This window comes from Glycine soja, chromosome 12 (assembly GCF_004193775.1).
Source record: "Glycine soja cultivar W05 chromosome 12, ASM419377v2, whole genome shotgun sequence".
Classification (NCBI taxonomy): domain Eukaryota; kingdom Viridiplantae; phylum Streptophyta; class Magnoliopsida; order Fabales; family Fabaceae; genus Glycine; species Glycine soja.
The window spans coordinates 36600312-36620347 of record NC_041013.1 but is presented as its reverse complement, the minus strand read 5'-3'; the positions used below and the strand labels follow the sequence as shown (position 1 = coordinate 36620347).

Here is a 20036-nt window from a genome sequence, read left to right as displayed (position 1 = left end):
TTACGAACCTGATTGACAAATTTAAGCCTCAAGAAGCAAATTTCAAACCTTATGCGGACAAATTTAAATCTCAAGAAACGAGAACACTCACAGTTTTGGAAACTGAAATCTAGTTTTGAACACACAGCAACACTGAAGCAATTTTCGCGTATATAAAGACACTAAATCGCCATCTGAAATGGCTATTCCCTTCAGTGCCCTAACTCGTCAATGGCAGTTGCAACTTGCCCTTAACTCGCCAATGACAGTTGCAACTTGCCTTTGGCCTGCCATCTGAAAAAGCAAGCCTGCAACCTGCCACCTGAGCCTACAACTGCAACTTGGAACTCGCCAGTTGGACTGGCGGTTCCCTATGCATGGCGATATCGCCATTGCCACTGACGACTCCTTCGCAAACAGCAAACTCGCCACTGGCGGTTTGCATGGTGCATGTATGCAAATAACGTAAAAAACAGCCCCCTCGCGAAAATACTTTCAAAATGACCCCATCTGAAAAAATAGTTTATAAAAGCGCCCCAAACAGGGAAATTTGCCACAAAGGTCACTTCCCAAATTAAAAGGTAAATATAATGGCCACATAAGATAACAAACAAAGGCCACATACAGAAAAAAAAAAAAAGTTATTGTAAAGGCTAAATAATGTCAAAACATATTGTCCATCCATTTACATGGTGTCACGGGCAACCTATTCCCCCACAATAAAAAAAATTGTACAAGTTCCCTTCTTTCAAAAAACATTGTTTGCCCCAATAAGCCCTAGATTCCACTATGTTGTCCTTCATTTAACACGTGGCTACTCTGAGTGTTCCCAAATGGCACATAGCCTTGGCCTTCTACTTTTTTTGTGGATGATCCCACGTGTTGATGGGAATACTTACTGTTGTTGCTGCTTTGTTTTTTGTTGATTTGTTGAAGTTGCTTAACCTGATTGCATCAACACATGTAAGTTCCAAAAAAATGTAAACATGTTCAAAAACTAATTGAATAGATATTATATTTTTACCTTGTGATTTGTAGCAGCAACCACACATTGAGCAACAGTATAAGCTTGTATTTTCTTACCAATGGTTGGGATTAAAGGGTGGTTTTTCTTTCCCTAAAATAATATGAAAAACATATGGACCTTCAATTACAAAAAATTCAAGGGAATATGTCACACCACATCCTGAATGCATAATATTTACCTTTCCTTTTGTATTTTGGTCATGAGATCCCACACCAGCAGCAGTAGAGGGTGCACTTTTGGAAACACGTGTAGTTGGTGGTTTAAGAATTTTTGGAGCACCAACAATAGCTGGTTTCAGAGCAGCACTAGCAGTAGCTTGTTTTGGAACAACAACAACAACAGAAGCTGTTTTTTAACACTTGCAGAAGGTGTAGTTGGACCAATAGCAGTAGGTGGTTTTGAGCAGCACCAGTAGATGTTGGTTTTTTCACAGCATCAGAAGTTAATACTTTTGGAACACCAACAAGATTTGATTGAGGCATCCCACATCCCTTCCTCTTTTTTACTTGGCTTAGTCACCTACATATTAAATTTAGCATTTATAAGTAATTGCTAAAAACAATAAATAGTGTCAATAAAATTTACACACTTTTGCAGATTCAACATGTTGTTCCTGTTTTAATTGAGCAGTTTGGCGCACTTGATTCATTCTATTGCTCTGCATACTCATAAAGAGGTATGTTAATATATACACACAAATAATAATGGAAGAATTATTAACTAGCAAATATACCTCATTAATCCCAGATCCTGTCAAATTAACTGTTGTGCCATCACCATCTACTTCATTATCAAATTGTGGATTTGTAGCATCAACATTGACAGTGGCACCAACTGGATTTTCATTTGGAGTCACAGAATCAATGACTGCCTCATTGACTTCAACAAATTCATCAACAGTCTCAGGTTAAGGGGGTGGTACAGGGCATTTCCCAACATTGTGACCAACTTCCCTGCATCTACCACATTTTTTCTTTGTACATGTCCTTCTATATTTGGTAGCACTAGGTTCTTCATCTGGCTCCCTTCTCCTTAATTTCTTGGGTCTTCCCACACCTTGTTTATATTCAGGGGGTAGTATGCTTTCAGCAGGAGTCTCAGGCCAATTGATAGGACCATTAATTGCTGTAATTGCATGCTCATAGCATTTCATGTAAGTATCCTTTAGATAATACTTGTCAACATAGTCTTCTGGTTCTTGACTGTTGTCTTGAATGGCAGCACAAGCATGTCTGCAAAGAATACCTGTTATTTCCCAAAGATTTCAAGAACAAGACCATGAATTGAGATTTACAATAAACTTATCACTCAACATTGAATGTGAGACTTCAAAGACTAAATGGCCAGACAATGTTGCAAACCAATTTCCACTTTTCCCTAGCACACAATATTGTGCTATTGAAAGCGTCACACAGGTTATTCATCAATACATCACATTTAGTGTAATAAGAAAATGTGTGCTTACGCCATAATTTAGTTCCAACCTTAATTAACCAGTCATAGGCTTCATTATTCACCTCTTTGATATGTTCATCTTCTCATCCCATGCCTCCTCAAAGCTAGCCTTAGCAGCCCTCATCATCAAATTTCTTAGCAAGGTTCCACCAACAAACTTATTTTTGAAATTATTATAAATATGTCTCTCACACACCCCGTGCTCTACATCTCCCAACAATTCATCAAAAACTAAGTTCAGGCCCTACAATGCATGCACATACAACAACAACAATGAGTTTTGCAAACTGTAGTAGATCACTAATAAAATATAATCATGGAAAAGATATTTATAAAAAATAGTAAACTAACCTTTTGTCGGTCTGACATGAAGACCCACTTATATGTCCTCACATCCCCAATGTCTTGAAATAGTAAAGTTAGGAACCATTTCCAACTTTCCTTTGCCTCAAACTCAACTATAGCCTATGCCAAGGGGAAATATTGATCTTCCATCTCTGCCCACTGCAGCCAGCAATATGCCTCCATAAGGGGTCTTTAGATGGCATCCATCTACCCTTATGAATGGTCTACAAGCAGCCAAAAAACTTCTTTTACACCCGTCCAAGCACATATAAAATGCTCCAAATCTTGGTTGCACATCAAGGGAAGGTCTGAGTAACTCTATCTTACAAGTGTTTCCTTTTTTTTTTCAACATAACACAGCAACATATGAATTTAACAAGGAGTATTGCTTAGTGGCATCCCTTTCAACATCTTCAATAGCCAATTTTCTAGCCCAATCTGCCCAAGCCTGAGAAATACCAACACAGAAATTCCTTCTAATGTTATCTTGAATTTATCTCTGACAACCTTTGCTACCCATTTGGACCCAGATTTTTTTGTCAAACACTCTGCCACACCTATGTCCATCCACTAAAGTTTGAACCCTACAAGTTTGCTTGTTTGTCACCTTGCTACACAGTATGATAAATGTGCATCCCTCTTGTTTACATCTCATCCTTACTCTTAATGAATCATTCTTGAAAATTTTTAGTTGTCTACCATTCAACACTGCATGTTCCAAAAATGCTTTCTTGAATTCTTTCATGGATGAAAAATCTATACCTTTCTTAAACTTGAATTGTTTACACAATTCCTCCTTCTTAAAAGTATATGGAGTTACTTTGGGTATTACATTTCCCTCAACATCACTGTCTTCAATGTCACTAACTAGTTCCTCACTAAAATAGTCTTCCTCAATTTGGTGCATGTGCATTTCATCATCCACAACTAACTCAAACCGGAATGCAGAACCAAATGTGACATGACTGTCAAAGCCAATGCCACTGCCACTGCACCTGCATCTTGTGAAAAATGGTCATCGCTATCTTCATCATTTGGCTGATCGCCAGTTCGCCACTACAAACATCCCTGCTACTATTTTGTTTAGACTGACCAACACCATCAACGTTTTCAGACTCACCAACATTCAGAAAGTGACCATCCTCACTACCAAGTTGTTCCTTCCCACACACGTTAACTGTGTCATCATCAACTTGCTCTACAATTTCAGCAATTGACACAGTGTGTTCAACATAAATCCCTACTTTACACTTATTCAACAATGCAAACTTGGGCAATTTCAATGCATCATTGTCATTCATAAATGGTTTCAGGTTCCCTTCAAATTGTGCATCCTCTGCTTTCCACCAAAATTTCATTTTACCATCATAGACTAAACCCTTCAGCAATCCCACACCTTCAAAGAATGACCATGTATCAATGTTCAGGCCATGGAAAGTATCCTTTTTAACATCAGCATAATGCAAGGATGGCTCAAACTTGAACTTTCCCATGTGGTGCATTACAACCATGAATTCTTCTCTTGTCCAATCCATGTTGTATAACCTACCAAAAACACAATTAATATGCCAAATTAATTATTCCCAATTTAAACCCATTAAGACCCCCCCCTTCCCCAAAATAAAATCAACATAAATCGAAATCCAAATTTATAGATATCAGTTTACAAACAACCAAAACCCCACAAAAATCGAAACCCCCAACATGGAAAATTTATAAGTGATCATAGTTAACACCTTAACCCAAATTAAATACTACAATGACACATTAATCACTTATCGCAAAAACAACTTCAGCACTGTTTAACAGAATCACACACACATCGTTGAAGAAACGTTGTTGAAGTCCATAAACGAAAGCTTCAACACGGATCTTCCTCCAAGGACCGAAACGCCTCTCAATGGTCAAACAAACGCCATTGAGGCACCCATACTACACCGTTCAATCTTCAAACTCCGTTCACATAGTCCACAAGAGAAGTTAACGGTGTTTATGCTCTTGCAAACAAGTGAGGTGTGAAAAATAGGTTCTCTATTTTTTTTTAAAATAATAATAATCCTCATCAGCAAACACAAAAGGCTATAACAATATGACTATTAAATCATTTGTCACATCACTCTTTCCCATCACTATTTTTTAGGAACTAAAAACACGCAAGACCTATATTTAAGGGGGGAAAAACATACTTAAACCGTAAGATAATAATGTCGTTCATTGTCTTATAAAGTTTAGATATTTTGCTGGTCCAAGAGTTTATAATTTAATTCCAATTTATATTCAAACTTTTATTATAATTAAAATGATACGAGTTTATTGATTAAAAAAATGTACACGTGCATGCTAATGAAATCACTATTTTTCGCGTTACCATATTTTAATTTATAATAATATACAAATATATCAAAAACTACTTTTAAAATTTTTGTCATACATATTAATTTAAATTATATGACGATGTAAAAAATATTTTAAATTCTTTTCTGCGTTTTTTTTTTGGGTTTATCATCATAAACGTTTCTTTCTGCTTGTTAATATATTCAGCTTTATATATGAATAAACTTTCTATTAATTGCTAATCATTTATGGATATTTTAAACTTGAGAAAGATTGTCAGATGTTAGTCTTAAAGAAGATACATAGGGTGAGTTTGATTCTGATTTTGTTTTAGTATTTAAAAATTATTTTAGAATACAGTTTTAAAAAAATAATAATTCAGTTAATAGAAGTAGAAGAAAAGGATGATAAGTGGGGGGTGTGCTGTCCCTATTGGGCTGGGCCCTTCCCCAAAAGGCCCCACCGTCGGGGCATAAGCGCCCTCTTGCTAATATTAAAAGAATATTGTATCACAATATATGTTTAAAAATATTTATTTATTACAGATTTTAATTATATCATGTTAACATTACAACTTATATTTTTCTTATCATACTTTTATGGGGATAGCTCAAGCGACGCACCAGAATCATTAGTAAAGGTTTTAAGATTAAAGTATTTTTATTATCATAAAAAGAACAGTAGTAAAAAAAATAGAGCGTCATTACAATTTACTCTTTTAACATTCATGGCTTATGTTGAGTTTTGTATGAAACCTGGAATGTTCAACCATCATTACCGATAGCACAACCACAACAAATATGGCCAATATTAGTTGTTTACAGATGAAACAATTACTGTGATGTTTTACATCCATTTATCTCAATCCTATTAAGCACCAATAAATTATGCAGTTGGCCAGATCAAGAGAACTTACCCCCACTCCAAGCATAGAACTCTGATGTAACAAGTATTTTATTTTACATCCCTGTTCACCACGGTAAAGCTATGAATATGATGCACGCTAAGATATTTATCAAGTGAGGAAAGGAAAAGACTAGGGCCTATGGATTTTGTTATACCATATATTTCCCAGAAAGATGCCAAGACCATGCGTAGTGCTAAATCTACAAAGCGACTAAAATTTAAAACAATCCACCGTATTTAACGATGCATTTGACCTGGAATCTACACATCCTAATTTTTATATTTAGCTCCAACAAGCACAAAATATTGAGGTCAGCTCGAGTTCAAATGGCAGCAGACACTGATAATAACATTGCAATGCTGTCCAGTTCAAAATTTGATGATGAATATTTTCATTTAACTGAGGTACACTATATATAATCAATGTGCAGAAAATTACATTGGCCTTTGTCTCCGCTATGGAGTGTAGAGGGGCATGCTAGGCAAGATCAGAAAGCATAATCATCGGGAGACCAAAAGAACAGTGATAGGAAACTCACATCCTTCGACTCCAACTGTATCAGGTAAAAAATATGATGGGGAGGGAAATAATCAGTAAATTACAGACGACCTTGGCAAAATCCCTCCCCAGCGCCTCAAGCTCATTTAGAAAAGCAAGATGTGATGCAAAGAATATATCATGGCGATCTCATGGCTTCTTGCCGTCTAAGAGGAATGCCTTCACCACCATCAAAGCCATCCTCTTCTGAATGCTTAGGAAGTCTAACAGATAAAGATGGTTGTAAACCTGCACATGAAGAAAATATTAACAAAGTCATGTCTGAAGAAAGTGCATGTGAGCACGAGAGTGTAATCTAAAGTTACATGAAATTGCTACTGTAGGATCACTAGATCATACCATCAGCCATATCCTTAGTTTTGTGAAGAAGAAAAGTTCCTGATAGAATGGTCACAAACCCACATATTTCTGTGATAACTTGTGTTGGACTTTGTCTATCCCAGTCCTGACATCAAAATCAATTCTCAATCAAAGGTCAACCCTAAGATATGGCAAAGAGGGGACAGACATTGAATGTGAAAGTAACAATTAAACTGATTTTTTTTTTTAACAGCAACAATTAAACTGATGATTTGCACATCAGATTCAAGACAAATAGTGAGACAAAAATTAAAGATTTGCATCTCCATATGCTTGTTAAGGGAAAGAGCAAAAGAAGTTTCACACCCTATTGAAATTTACGAGAAAACAATTTTCACATCAAGACGTAAATGCCTCAGCAGACACTCGTTTATTCATAAAAGCATTCACCTCTCACACTTCATTTGCAAGCAGTTCTTTACACAGGTATATGCAGGGACCTACCAAGAGAATCTTGACTAGCAAATAAAATTAGGTTCACATAGTTATAGGCAACAACCAGCATGCAAGTATCATTGAAGATCTAGTGGCAACACCAAAACAAAATGATATTAAGCATTGCCTTAACAAACACAGATTATACAATATACAATCAATCCGGATTATTTTAACACAATTTATACAATCTTAAAATTAGAGTAATGAAGCAGTGTCTAACTATACCAGTTAGGTAACAAAACTTACCTTAAACATAATAACACTAGCCACAATGGTAAATGTAGTGAACATAACATAATATATGGGAGATACCACTGCCGTATTAAAAGTATCCAGTGCCTGATTGCAGAAATGAAAAAAATATTATCACATGAATTATAAAGCAGAAAAAACTATTCATCAACCCCCCCCCCCCCCCAAAAAAAAAAAATGGTGACAGTATGTAAAAGTAATTGCCTAATACTAGTAAGTAGCAGAATCATGACAAATCGACATCCAGCACCAAGGAAACATATAGCTTTATCCTAATCCAGCATATCCAAGTTTAAAGCCAAAGAGAAAATGAACTTGTTCACATAATAAACCATCCAGATACCTAAACCCAAGTTTGTCAAACTCGAGAGTCTACGTAACCCGGGCAACATTTGTAGACTCGATTCGTAAACTCGTAAAAGTTTTACCTAATATAAAAAATAATATAAAAAAAACTATTAATGACATATTTGCATAACATTAAACTTTTAACACAACAATAAATCAACATTTCAACTTCATAATATAGCAAGTAACAAATAACAACAATAAAGTGTGATAGTACATTAGTACTACAAAAGATCAAACCATTAAAATGACCAAATCATATATAAATTAAAAGTGTTTGATAGCAAGTTAACTCGTTTTCTCTACCTAGACCAGTAAAATCATAGGAGTCTAAGAGCTAACTTGAGTTTGACATCCATGTCCAAAGTTGCCTTTATGTGCATTTAGATTTAAGAGGAGTGCTAGCAACACAACTCTTTCAACGCATTCTTTATTATTGATTAAAATTTATTGGAAACTACAAAATTATGAGTGGGGGCTCATTAAATATGGAATACGACCCACACATATTTGAGATTTTTAATAAACATCAGCCAATAATAAATAGTGTTGCTAACATTTCCCTTAGGGGGGATATTTGGTATACAAAGTCTTTTTTCATCCCCGAGAATCATGTCTCCAAGGAATTATATTTCCTGGGAATGTCATAAATATGTTCGGTTTGTCTAAGATATTCCCAGGAATGAAAGACATAATTATACAAAAAACTTTCACCCTTCGTAGGAATCTTGGATTCCCAACCCCTCCCATGGGAAAGTTTTAGTGGGAAATTTAATTAAAAAACAATTCCTGGGAATGATTTTTAAAATATTTATACCAGACATAGGAATTTAACATTCCCAACCTAAGATTCCTAGGAAACTTTAAAAAAAAAAAACTACCAAACACCCCATTGGATTTAAATTACAAAATTCATCACAGTAGCTTTCTCATATCTTCTTCCCAAAAAAATTAAAAGACAGGGAAATCTTGGCCAACTGACAAACGAGAGTCAAACTTCTGTTTTCCTTGTTGACCTTCCTCATTTAGCTGTCAATTTTCCGATCAAGTTCTTTATCTTTAAACCAAGGGATAAAATTTTCAATCAATCACAGTAGTTTACTTAAAGATCACAAGGTTATATCAGATGGTAATATGTTTAAAGTTACAAGATTTACACAATAAAAAGAATTATGGTTCAAGAAACATATCATGCATAAGTCCAACAAGAAGATAAATAACCAACACTTAGACAATTTTATATTCTTCTCAACACAAGCAAGAAAAGATTACATACATAAAATGTTTAAAAATCAAAATACATTTAAAAAAATTGTGAGCATAAATACATGATACTTTCACAGATTTCACTGAATGGTAACAGAAATTCAATCAAACTATTTTCATGTACATGATACCTGTTGACCAAAATAAGTAGTGAAGTACATTACAAAACTTGTTGAGTGTTGACAAAAACAAGTACATAATAGTACATCAAATAAATAAAAAGTTCAGGGAACTAACAAGAAAAACTACTGTACCTTATTTAAATAATTCATTTGGGTAAGAACACAAACAATTACAACTAGAGTGAATGCCCAAGTTTGAGGGTAAATTAGCTGATTCATCCCCGACAGTGTTAACTTTATGACAATTCCAAGAGCCTTAACACTCATAACCTGTCAAAGGAAAACCTTACAATACAAATACAGGGGGGAAAATAACAAGGGGAGACAAATACTATTAGAAAGTCATCAATGACTACATAATGAGACATACCGTTAGAGAACCTACAAGGGAACAAACACCGATATAAACCATTATGTGTGTCTGGCCATAGAGAGGAATGAAGTGGAAGATAAGGATAAAAGTAGCTGTTATTACCAAAGCTGCATAAAAGAGAAATGCTGCAGTAGAAAGATTATGTTCTTGGTTAGTCGTTAAATACGATATCTATTGAGTAAAGACAGTGATATATCAAGTAGGAACATGGCTACCTGGTTCCATAGCAAGATCCCACACTTCTGAAACAGATTCAATTTCCCGTTCTTGAGGAGCATGCAAAACAATTGTTGTAGATCCCACGACACACAAAACGCAACCAAGAATTCCAAAAATATGTAGCCTCTCCCGTAAAATAATATGAGCAAGAGCAGCACTGCAAGCAAACATCACAAATCAGAATTTACCATGAGTCAAGCATCAATTTGAAGCTAAATTTTTATCATGCCTGATAATAATGCTAAGAGCACCAAGAGGGGTGACCAATATAGCTGGGGCAAATGCATAAGCTGCAAAATTGGCAATCTCCCCAACAATCACTGTTGAAATTGCAAATGTGTTAGAAAATTATAATAGAAATTTTAATCCACTTAATAGTATATGCAACTCATAGCATAGCATCTTTATATGCCCTTTGTGTCCATGCTGAGATATTCCCTTGGAAAATATGTGAAGCAAAAGAAAGGATATAAAAGAACAAGTTAGGATGAAGGTACAGGCTTTAGCAACTTTTTTTTTATTTATTCTTTATTTTGTGCAATGCATAAATTTGGATAATAAGTAGCAGAAAGATGGATTATACATGGATGAAGGGGAAAACATACAGATGAGTGCCCCTCTTTGGATTTGTTAAGGTGCTACATAGAACTCAATCTATAGTCTACAGAAGTATAGTAACTACATTACTTTCTGCACTTGTAAAATAACTGTAAAATATATATAAAAAAAAAGGCAGGAGCTCAAGAGATACACTTGGGAAAGGAAAAATCAACAATACATTCAATTCATTTGTCATTCCAAAACCAAACAGAATAATATGTATTACTCACTTGTTATCATTCCCACCCACCAAAGCGGCTCATACAAGTAAGAATAACCTCCACTTCCTGTCAGATATAATTTTGGATAGTCAGTCACTATTGCACATGATCCATCAGGGAGACAATGAACCAAAAAAATAAAAACTATTAACAGCACACGATAATACAAGTGCACTGACTTATATTATATCCATCCTAACAGAAAGAGCAAATGCTAGAGATACAGAAACATTAGGCAACAACTATTTTGTAGAGTAAATTAAATAAATCAAAGAAAAGAGACCCATATAGTTTAGAGTTAAGCATCCATTTCATTAAAACATAATATAATTTCTCTATAGGAGAAGAATAAAAGATTTCCCTAGTGATGAGTTGCTACAACATGAAAACATGAAACTAGCAGACAGTTTATCCACCGATTTCTAAAATTTAAAGCAAGATCTCAAGTCACACAAACTCCATTTTTCTTCGTGGCAATAAAGACGCGGCTAGAATAATATAGATCTATCATCATTCCATACCAAGGAGCAAAAGAAAAGAATTGTTAAAATTGCCAAAAAAAAGTTGGATGAAAATCTTAAGGATGAGAATCGAGAACATAAAAGTGTTCCCTTCCTCCTCACGCCGAGACCAAATAAGCTTATTCTACAACAATTTCTGGGCAAGAAGATATAAAAAAAAAAGCCAGGCAAAGCAACGCATCGAGTTTAAACTTGAGAGATTTGAGACAGATGAACTCGCGGCCCAAGAGAGTAAAGAAAAAAAGCTCCAGATCCCAAGAAAACTTAACCAAACACGGAAAATAAACTCAATACAAGTGAATAAAAACTCCTCGGGAGATCAGCGAAGCACGAGAAACGAGTACTAATTCAAAAGAAATCGAGAGTGAAGGATGAACGATACCGGCCCTGATTCCACTAGCACCGGCCTTCTTCAAACCCTTCTTTTTGACAATGAAGCTGGCACCGATGAAGAAGCTAGAGGAGAGAGCGAGACACAGTCCCTTTATGTTGTCGGAGGACATGCCCTCGCGCCAGCTCGAAGTCGAAGAAGAAGAAGAAGAAGTCGCCATGCCAAAACCCTAACCCTAGGTGCAGAGTGAGATCTTGCCGCGAGAAAGAAAATAAAAAATCAACAATCGGAGTGGATACAGCTGTCACAAAAGTTCTCTCCCTCAGGATCGGAAATGCTTTGCAATTGCATATGCATTTGAGATTTTGAGAGATAAGTAACCAAAAATTTACAGTGTGACTGAGACTGCTAACAAGGTTGATGACTACTATACTCCATTCTTCTTCATTCCTGCTAATCTAAATCTTTACTTGATTGGGAATTACTCTCTCTCGTTTGCCAAATTCCCAATACTCTCTTGTCTTCCTCCTCACCTCCTTTTTTCTTTCTCCTTTTTTTTTTTTTTGTTTTTATCTCTATCGTACGATTAATATGAATATCACTATCTCGTCAAAAAAAGTAGTAATATGAATAATCTTATTGTTGCCATATCATCTCTCGCACAACCAATACCAAACGTTTTTTCTTTTTTTTTGTTATTTTATCGTGGAGACCCTTTTTCTATTTTCTTCATGATTTACTTAAATTTAAACAATTTTACTTATCAAGTTTTTTAATAATTCAAGCAGATTATTTGAGGGTGCATGAGTTATATAAATAATTATTGCTTAATTTATTTTTATTAATTAAAGAATCATTTTTTAATTAATTCAAGTTAAATACTCTATCTATCAACTTTGATATTGAAATTAAATTTTTGTGTAAAATTTTAAAATTTATGTAATATTATAAGACTCATAAATTTAGAATAAACAACTGATTTACATAATTATGTACATAGATGCTCTTAGTTGTAATTTTAAAAAGATTAATAATAATAATTTATCTACATCGAATTTTACGGATTAATTTCGAGTTAAAAACAATTATAATCGGCTGTTGAAGCCCATGGGGATAATAAAAGAAAATTTGCCGCCTTTTCTTATTTTAGGATCCAAAATTGTTGATCAAATCTATGCTGTTTTTTCTCAACAACAAAAAAAATCTATGCTGTTTTTTGGCTTCACTTTTATGTTTGATTGAGTAACGTCCATAAATGAAATGAAGTAGACTTTTCACTTAAACGAGTAAGCTAAAGGCTAAAGGGACAAGGTAACAAGTTTTGGGTGCACCTGTATTTTCTCATGGGTTTAATTGCATTATTGATTTCATTTTTATTAGTAATTACGAAACATCACGTTCATTCTTTATTTTTAAAGGATTATACAACAAATAAAGTAAGAAAACCGTAAAAAAAATAAAGTAATAATGAATTATCATTTTTATTACTAATACTAAACACAGTTTTGTGAGTTAAGCCTAGTTAAAAAAAATGTTTTTTTAAATGATGGTTATAGCAAAATTCACAAACATGTAGACATTGATTAGGTCAATCTAAGTGCACCCCACCTGACACGTGTTGTACCTATCCACCATTGTTGTAGAGCATTGGATTTATTATTGTTGAACTGTATGGTTTAGCTGTAATTTTTGCAACTGGTATGAAGAGTATGGGAACGAAATTTGTTGAATTTGTAAAATAGCTTTTAATCATATAAAAATATGTTTATTTACTCCATGTAAAAATCATTGGTTGTGTACTCAAAAATATATTTTTGACATTTTCATAATTCAAGTGCTACATAACCTTTCAAAATACTAAAAACATGTTTGATACCGCATCTAATAATAAAATAAACACAAAAACTACACAAATTAGCTTGTCAAATAGCAACATAAACGCAAAAGCTACACAAATCAACTTCTATTTAGACGCGGATCGAAGTGGATGTGATGGAAAAACAAACATGCAAGAAACGGTTGCATATGCAGACAATGAACACTCCCCTCCCATTTTGTTCATGGCAGTGGTGTAATTCAGTTAGGATCATTGATAAATATGAAGAAGATACAAAGGCATTGAATAGTAAGTTGTCAAAGAAAAACTATTTGTAATAAGGAGCAAGCAATAATAGATAAGATACAATACTTAAATTGAGGCCAACAAATAGATCGAGTTTTTAATTTAGGCATAAGTGAGTGGTTAAACAAGCTAATGTTATGATTAAAGTTGAAGTTTGGAGAAAACTAGAAAGCATCGAATTCAAAATGTGTTGAAGTGTTTTCAATATATGGAAATATAAATAAGGTGAAAACAAGATGGTTGCGGGAGTCAATATTGTATTGTTTGGTCTGGGACAGAGATTCAATTGTGCTTTACAAAATTGTTAATCTAATTGACAAACCCTGATGTGTTTTTCCTCAAAAAAAAATAAAAAAATACTACAGCTTTGTTTTCATATTTAGGTGAAATGAAAGATTAAAATTTTCAAGGCAAAATTATAATTTTATAACATGAAAAGATACCTTCAAAGAAAAAATGAATTGATTCATGCCCTTACATTCTAATTGAGATTATTTTGTTTCTGGTTATTTGGTAGGTGATATAAATTATCCTTTATGAAAGAAACAATGTTAACTTCTCTCTTATAATAAAGATGAATTACTATTACAAAAAATACTCCAATAAAGATGAATTTGTTAAACCAATAGTTTTCATAAAAAAAATTACCAAAACTTTAAAATATATAAGTGATTGTTTAATAAATTAAATAAGTCAAGAAACTTTTAATAGTCATTTTTTTCCTTGTTGTATCAATACAGCAAGCTACTAATTATTGTATCTTGGAAACCTCAATTTTTTTATAAGATCTTGGACACCATTAGAGCATCTTCGATAATAAATTTGACTTTGAGATCTTAGAGTACTTTTTCGTGAATCTCACACAATATCACGTATGCATTAATATATTTCTTATTTTTTATTTTAACAGTAGATTTCAATTTGAAATTTTTAGACACATTTTGTGGATCCACTTAAAATTCACACTACACACACCAACCTCCTTTGCCACCTCCTTTGTTGGCCCCCACCCTCCTCTGTCAGCCCCACCGTCCTTCGCCCCCAACCTCCCTTTATAACCTCTACTTTCCTTTTTTCTTTGCACCTCAGCCTCCACCTCTTCTGCCCCACCTCCTTTGTTTAGAAGTTTCACCACACACACCTTGGTGTTCCGCGATTTATCTAATCGTTGGTGAGGGTCACCACGCCTACCTTGATGTCGTTGTGCACACCTCTTCATACCAAATTTGTGTTTTTAATTGTATTTCATTTTTTAATTTATTATTTTCGTTATAGTTGTTGTTGTTTGGATCTGTTGTTCTTCTTGTGTTTGATCTATTTTGTTTCCTTCTTCCCTCTTTCTATTTGTTGGTTCCCTCGAGAAGCTATTAGGGAGAGAGAGAGATTAAAAAATATTTTTTTTAGAATAGTGCATATCTTTAAGGTTCTTGTGGAAGAACTCATTCTCCACTTTGGAGATCTTGAGTCTGCCTCTAATGGTAGATTTTGTCAAGGCCAGATCTTGAACTCAACATCCCACCTCCAGACACACCGTTAAAGATGCTCTCTTATACCCTTAAATATAAGTTATTTATGATTCCACCTAATCCCTTTAAGTAAATTATAAGGTTAATCAATTTTTTAGTCTTTCAACTTTTTCAAATGCAATTTTATAGTCTCAATTTTTTTTACAACTTTTAGTCCTTCATTCATTTTTTTGTTAGTATTTTTAGTTCTTCTAAGATTTTTGTCCATTTTTAATCCCTCATTTATTTTCACTACTCAAAATTAGTCTCAAATATAAAATAAATGAAGGACTAAAAATGACAAAAAATGAGGACTAATTTTGAACAATAAAATAAATAAGGGACTAAAAATATTTAGAGAGACTAAAAATACTGACGAAAAATTAATAAAAGACTAAAAATTGTCAATTCTTTTCTAAAGACTAAAAATTGAAATTTATAAAAATTGAGATTATAAAAACTTAATTAACCAAAAATTATATATAAAAAAGCTTAATATCATTCATGACAATGTATTTTATGTTGTGTCTTTCTACGTTAGTATTTATTTATTCAAGTGACAACTAAAATTCATTATATTACTTAGGGTGTGTTTTGTTGGTAAGGTACTTAGGGTGATGTCATGGGGTGATGTCATGTGTCAATTTATATTTATTTTCTCCAAAATTATAAATCTACTATATCTACTATAAAAGAAGGTTTGATTCTATGTGGTGATGTCATGTGACAATCTTATATTCATTCCATCCAAAATTATTAAATAGTATTATCCAATTCAATTAATTCATTTTAATGGTTCCTATTTCATTAATTGATCATAATACTATTAAGTGATACAATTTTTCTATTTGAAAACAATTATAATTTAAATGATGTATGTGATTAAAAAAGAATTATAGACCAAATTGATTTATTACATTTTAAATTGATTAAGAAAATTTTATATTATATGATATTCAATTTATTTAATGCATTATTGTAACATTTCAATTTTCCTTGTGTGTGATGAGTAGACATTATTATTGCTTTCTTGTGTGATGAGTAGTGTTTTAGATTATTGAAATGGTAGAAAATGAGATGTTACCGTATGATACCTAAGCATGGTTAAGCTCTTAAGTTTTTAAGCTAACGTTTAAAAAGAATAATGGTCAACTCATTAAAGGCCTAAATGTTAATAATTGGATTTTAGTCTAGAAATAGATATTAGAAGCTTGAAAGAAGAAAATTAGTATTTAATGCAAGTAAGGTTAGAAATTAAGTGTGAATAATTAAGGTTGATAAATCGTGATCTAGATTTCATAGAATTAGAAAAAGGGTAATTAAATAATAAAAGTTTAAAGTGGAGGGCATTTCATAAATGATTATACAACTTGTTTATTTATTTGGTGACTAATTAAAGTGTTTGATTATATGATATAGATTTTTTTTTTTTTTGATCCTTACTTCCTCACTTTACTTAGTTTTGATCTTAGGCAAATCATTGAGTTTGATTAATAATTGTGGTTTATTTTCGGATTTTTATGTTTATTTGGCCCATCTTCCTTGGGCAAGGCCTACAGGACACTAAAGAACTCAAAATGGAACATGTGAGTAGTCCCTGGAAATCTAAGAAAAACATCTTCAATTTTGTCACAAATAAGCTTGGGTCAATTTTGTTGTCTTGAGGGTAAAATTAGGCTTGGAATTTAGAACCTCTGCACTCGAATAATTGGGCTATGAGTTTGGGCTTTGTTTTGTGTAATTAGTTTAATTAGGTAGATTAGATGGGCCTAATTAAGGTTCATCCCTTCCTTATGAGTAGTAACTCTATATATGTAAGAATTAGTTAGTTAGTTACTTCGTTTTGTAAAAAAAAAATAAAACAGATTTAATTACTTGTTGTGCAAGCTTTAGGATCAAACTATTTTCTCTTTTTTTTTCTCAATAGTTCTTCATTCTTCTTCCTTTTTTCACTTTCGTTATTCCTTCCTCTTCTATAAATTTCGTGGCTTTTCCATTGGTGATGATCATGAAAGGCTAAACACTTAATCAATCCAAGGATCCACTCCAATCAAGGCTGAATTTGAGTTCTTGTTTAGTATTTCTAATCTTTATGAATGTTCATCTTTTCTTCAATCCTATTCTCAATTTTCATGATTATGATTATGCTTAGGATTGAAAATGAATTAGTTATGGATTCATTTCCTAATTTTTAAATTTAATCACAGATTATTTGAATGATTTTCCAACCTAATTTGCGATTTTAAACAATTTAGGGATTGATTCGATTGAACTATCTTTAATGCATTTGAATGAACTTTCACACTCTGAACATCATTCGTAGTAACTGTTATAATTCGATTTGCATGATTTGGTGAATTGGATTGATGTTATTAAACTTGATTTGTATTTTGTTTTGTTTTGTTCTATTTCTTCATCTTTGTTTTTGTGTTTTCACATTCCTTTACATTCATGTACAAACTATTCGTTGAAATTCTCCATGTTGTTTATAAGTGAATTAAAGTAGGAACCAAAATGAATTGTATCTCTGAGTCAACCTAGGTTAATCCTATATTACAAAATTTCCTAGTTTTATTTGTTTTGGAGCGATTTGATAGTCGTTATCAGAGAGCACATCATAGGCTATCCAAGCTACCCATTAGTCATATTAATTGTCATTCAAAGTGCTTAGATTCAAAAGATAAGAATTAGGTCTTGCAATTTCCATTAGTCCAAGCATTTCACCTATAATAAGTGTTGTTTTTAAAAGCCAAAGTTCAGGTCATTTCTCCCATTTTGCTTGAAGCTTTTAGAGAGAGGGGAAACCATATATTTTATTCTTCTTCCAAATTCATACATGTGTTCTTGAAGTTCCTTCCATGAAAGCTTATGTAAGTTGTCTCAAATCCTTCTTATAGACATGTTTTCTTCATTAGAATCTTGCTAGTTTCTTATCTATGGATTCAAATTTCATTCTTTTTTTTTTCATTCTTAGAAGTTGGAGACATAAGCTTTTAAGTCCCTTGAACAACATGAGATTTCTTTCTCATCGTCCAAGGTAATAGGGGTTCTTCTAATTCTTAAACCCCAACCTGGTATTGATTGGAAGCTAAGCTTCAATAGGAGTTATTTTTTAATGCTAGAAATTCATAGTTTCTGTAATGTTGCGATCGGTATGATACACTGTTTTCTCACTATAATAATGTCAAAAATGGACTTCGTGCATGCCAAAACCCAGGGTTTGATATAAAATTCACTTAAAACGGAGTTCTATAGAGAAAGTTATGACAGATTGAGTTTGTAGTGATTTTGTAAGAACCCTAAACTAGTCCAAATTGAATATGGCCAAAATGATCCCATAGGTTACTTTTCTTCATAAATTGACCTCATAAATGGATAAATTAGGGTATAAATTATATGGTTGCATGTAAAATTTATGAAAAATCAATTTCCAGAACACTTAGAAATTTAAAAACAAGTTTAAGAATGAAACTTTGTGAAACAAGGTAGTAGCTTGATACCAGACATTAGATGACTTAATTTGGTAATTTTAAGACTAAAAATGGATTTATAATGAAGAAAAGCCTAGGGAAAGTGTCAGGGAGCCCTGAGAATTGCTCTAGAATCCACTATAAACTTATAAGCTAAGACAAACAAAATTACTAAACCCATGATGACCAAGTCGTATTAATTCTCTAATTTGTAAGTTGATGTTGTATGCAATATTTGTGGATTGTATTATCAATGCTGATATGAATTTGCAATTGTTCTTTGAGGGTTACTGTTATGCCTCAAAATGTACTGGATATTGTTAATGTGACAGTTGAAATATAAGGTGAATGTCATGTTCAATGTTGAGATTGATTGTATGCATGTCCGATGACTACTGTTATGTTTTGCGTGAATATATTGTCTGCTAGTGTGACTGTTATGATATGAATGAATGATGAAATTTTATTACTGCTTATGAATACTTAAGACCGAAAGAATGTGAACTCTCACAGCGTGTGGTTTATATTTCTGCATTATATTGATATTCATCTATATGCCTTTTGGTCAGAGTCTGGGGGTGACCCTCGGCAAATTGCTTGTTATAAATTCTGGGATGTTGTAAACATAGCCATTATGTTGACGAATTTTCAGTAGATTTGGGTGAAAAATGATTTATATCACTTGAAGGGCCTAAAATGGTTCCTTGAAAGTAGTGCATAGGATTGAGCCTCGCCTCTCTCTCTCTCTCTTTCTCTCTCTCTCTGTGTATGAATGTTTGTTTTGTGTATTGTATGCAACATGAGGGCTATGCACACAATGCAACAGAAAGATGCAAGATTGAAGGAAGAGTAAGGAACCATTAGTTCTATCCCATCTGTAAAATGATGTGATTATGGTTATGTTCCATCTATAAGATGGTGAGGTATGCAGTTATGTTCCATCTATAAGATGGTAATATATATGATTATGATCCATTTGTGTGATGGTGAAGTATGTGGTTATGTTATATCTATAAGATGAAGAGGTATAAGATTATGTTTCACCTATGAGATGGTGATGTTTATGTTCAAAAATCGATGATTTATAGGGTACATTTGGGTATAATCGACGGAGAGGTTCGAAAAACCTAAGGAAATTAGCAAGTGGTGATTATCCGACATTTGGTGCACTAATTTGGCGCGAGAAACTCACATGCCTCACTTTACTACTCCTGACAGGCTCCGAGACTATACTTTTTGGAGTTGGGAGCTTGGGGATTGGTATACATTGTACCCGTATGTGG

The 20036-nt window shown here is 33.3% G+C and overlaps 1 protein-coding gene and 1 long non-coding RNA gene across 5 annotated transcripts; both read right to left on the bottom strand.

The window, feature by feature from the left end:
* Positions 1-480: 480 nt before the first annotated feature.
* LOC114378067 lies at positions 481-4927 on the bottom strand. Of its 3 annotated transcripts, none has more exons than XR_003659248.1 (8): positions 4628-4927; positions 2813-4351; positions 2491-2705; positions 1740-2251; positions 1596-1664; positions 1185-1525; positions 1004-1096; positions 481-924 (listed from the first exon to the last, which is right to left on the bottom strand). It is a non-coding gene; the product is annotated as an uncharacterized LOC114378067 (long non-coding RNA). The 3 variants fall into 3 exon arrangements; XR_003659249.1 differs by having other exon boundaries at positions 1740-2238; positions 2524-2705; positions 4628-4924; XR_003659247.1 differs by having other exon boundaries at positions 1740-2238; positions 4628-4921.
* A 1367-nt stretch (positions 4928-6294) lies between these two features.
* On the bottom strand, positions 6295-12224 carry LOC114379921 (probable magnesium transporter NIPA4). Of its 2 annotated transcripts, none has more exons than XM_028338744.1 (9): positions 11708-12221; positions 10814-10870; positions 10213-10303; positions 9980-10140; positions 9762-9889; positions 9524-9661; positions 7650-7742; positions 6945-7050; positions 6295-6833 (listed from the first exon to the last, which is right to left on the bottom strand). In XM_028338744.1, the coding sequence occupies exons 1-9, from the start codon at positions 11874-11876 to the stop codon at positions 6724-6726; spliced, it is 1053 nt and encodes a 350-aa protein (XP_028194545.1). In that variant the 5' UTR covers positions 11877-12221; the 3' UTR covers positions 6295-6723. The 2 variants fall into 2 exon arrangements, 1 of the variants encoding a protein (XP_028194545.1); XR_003659625.1 differs by lacking the exon at positions 6295-6833 and adding an exon at positions 7999-8083 and having other exon boundaries at positions 7029-7050; positions 11708-12224.
* Positions 12225-20036: the final 7812 nt, after the last annotated feature.

Coding starts and splice junctions, on each gene's coding strand:
- LOC114379921 (XM_028338744.1), bottom strand. CDS start 11,876: ATGGCGACTTCTTCTTCTTCTTCTTCGACTTCGAGCTGGCGCGAGGGC. Junction 10,304..10,813: donor GTGGGTGGGAATGATAACAA/GTGAGTAATACA, acceptor CAATTTCAACAG/TGATTGTTGGGGAGATTGCC. Junction 9,662..9,761: donor CCCTTGTAGGTTCTCTAACG/GTATGTCTCATT, acceptor TTCCTTTGACAG/GTTATGAGTGTTAAGGCTCT.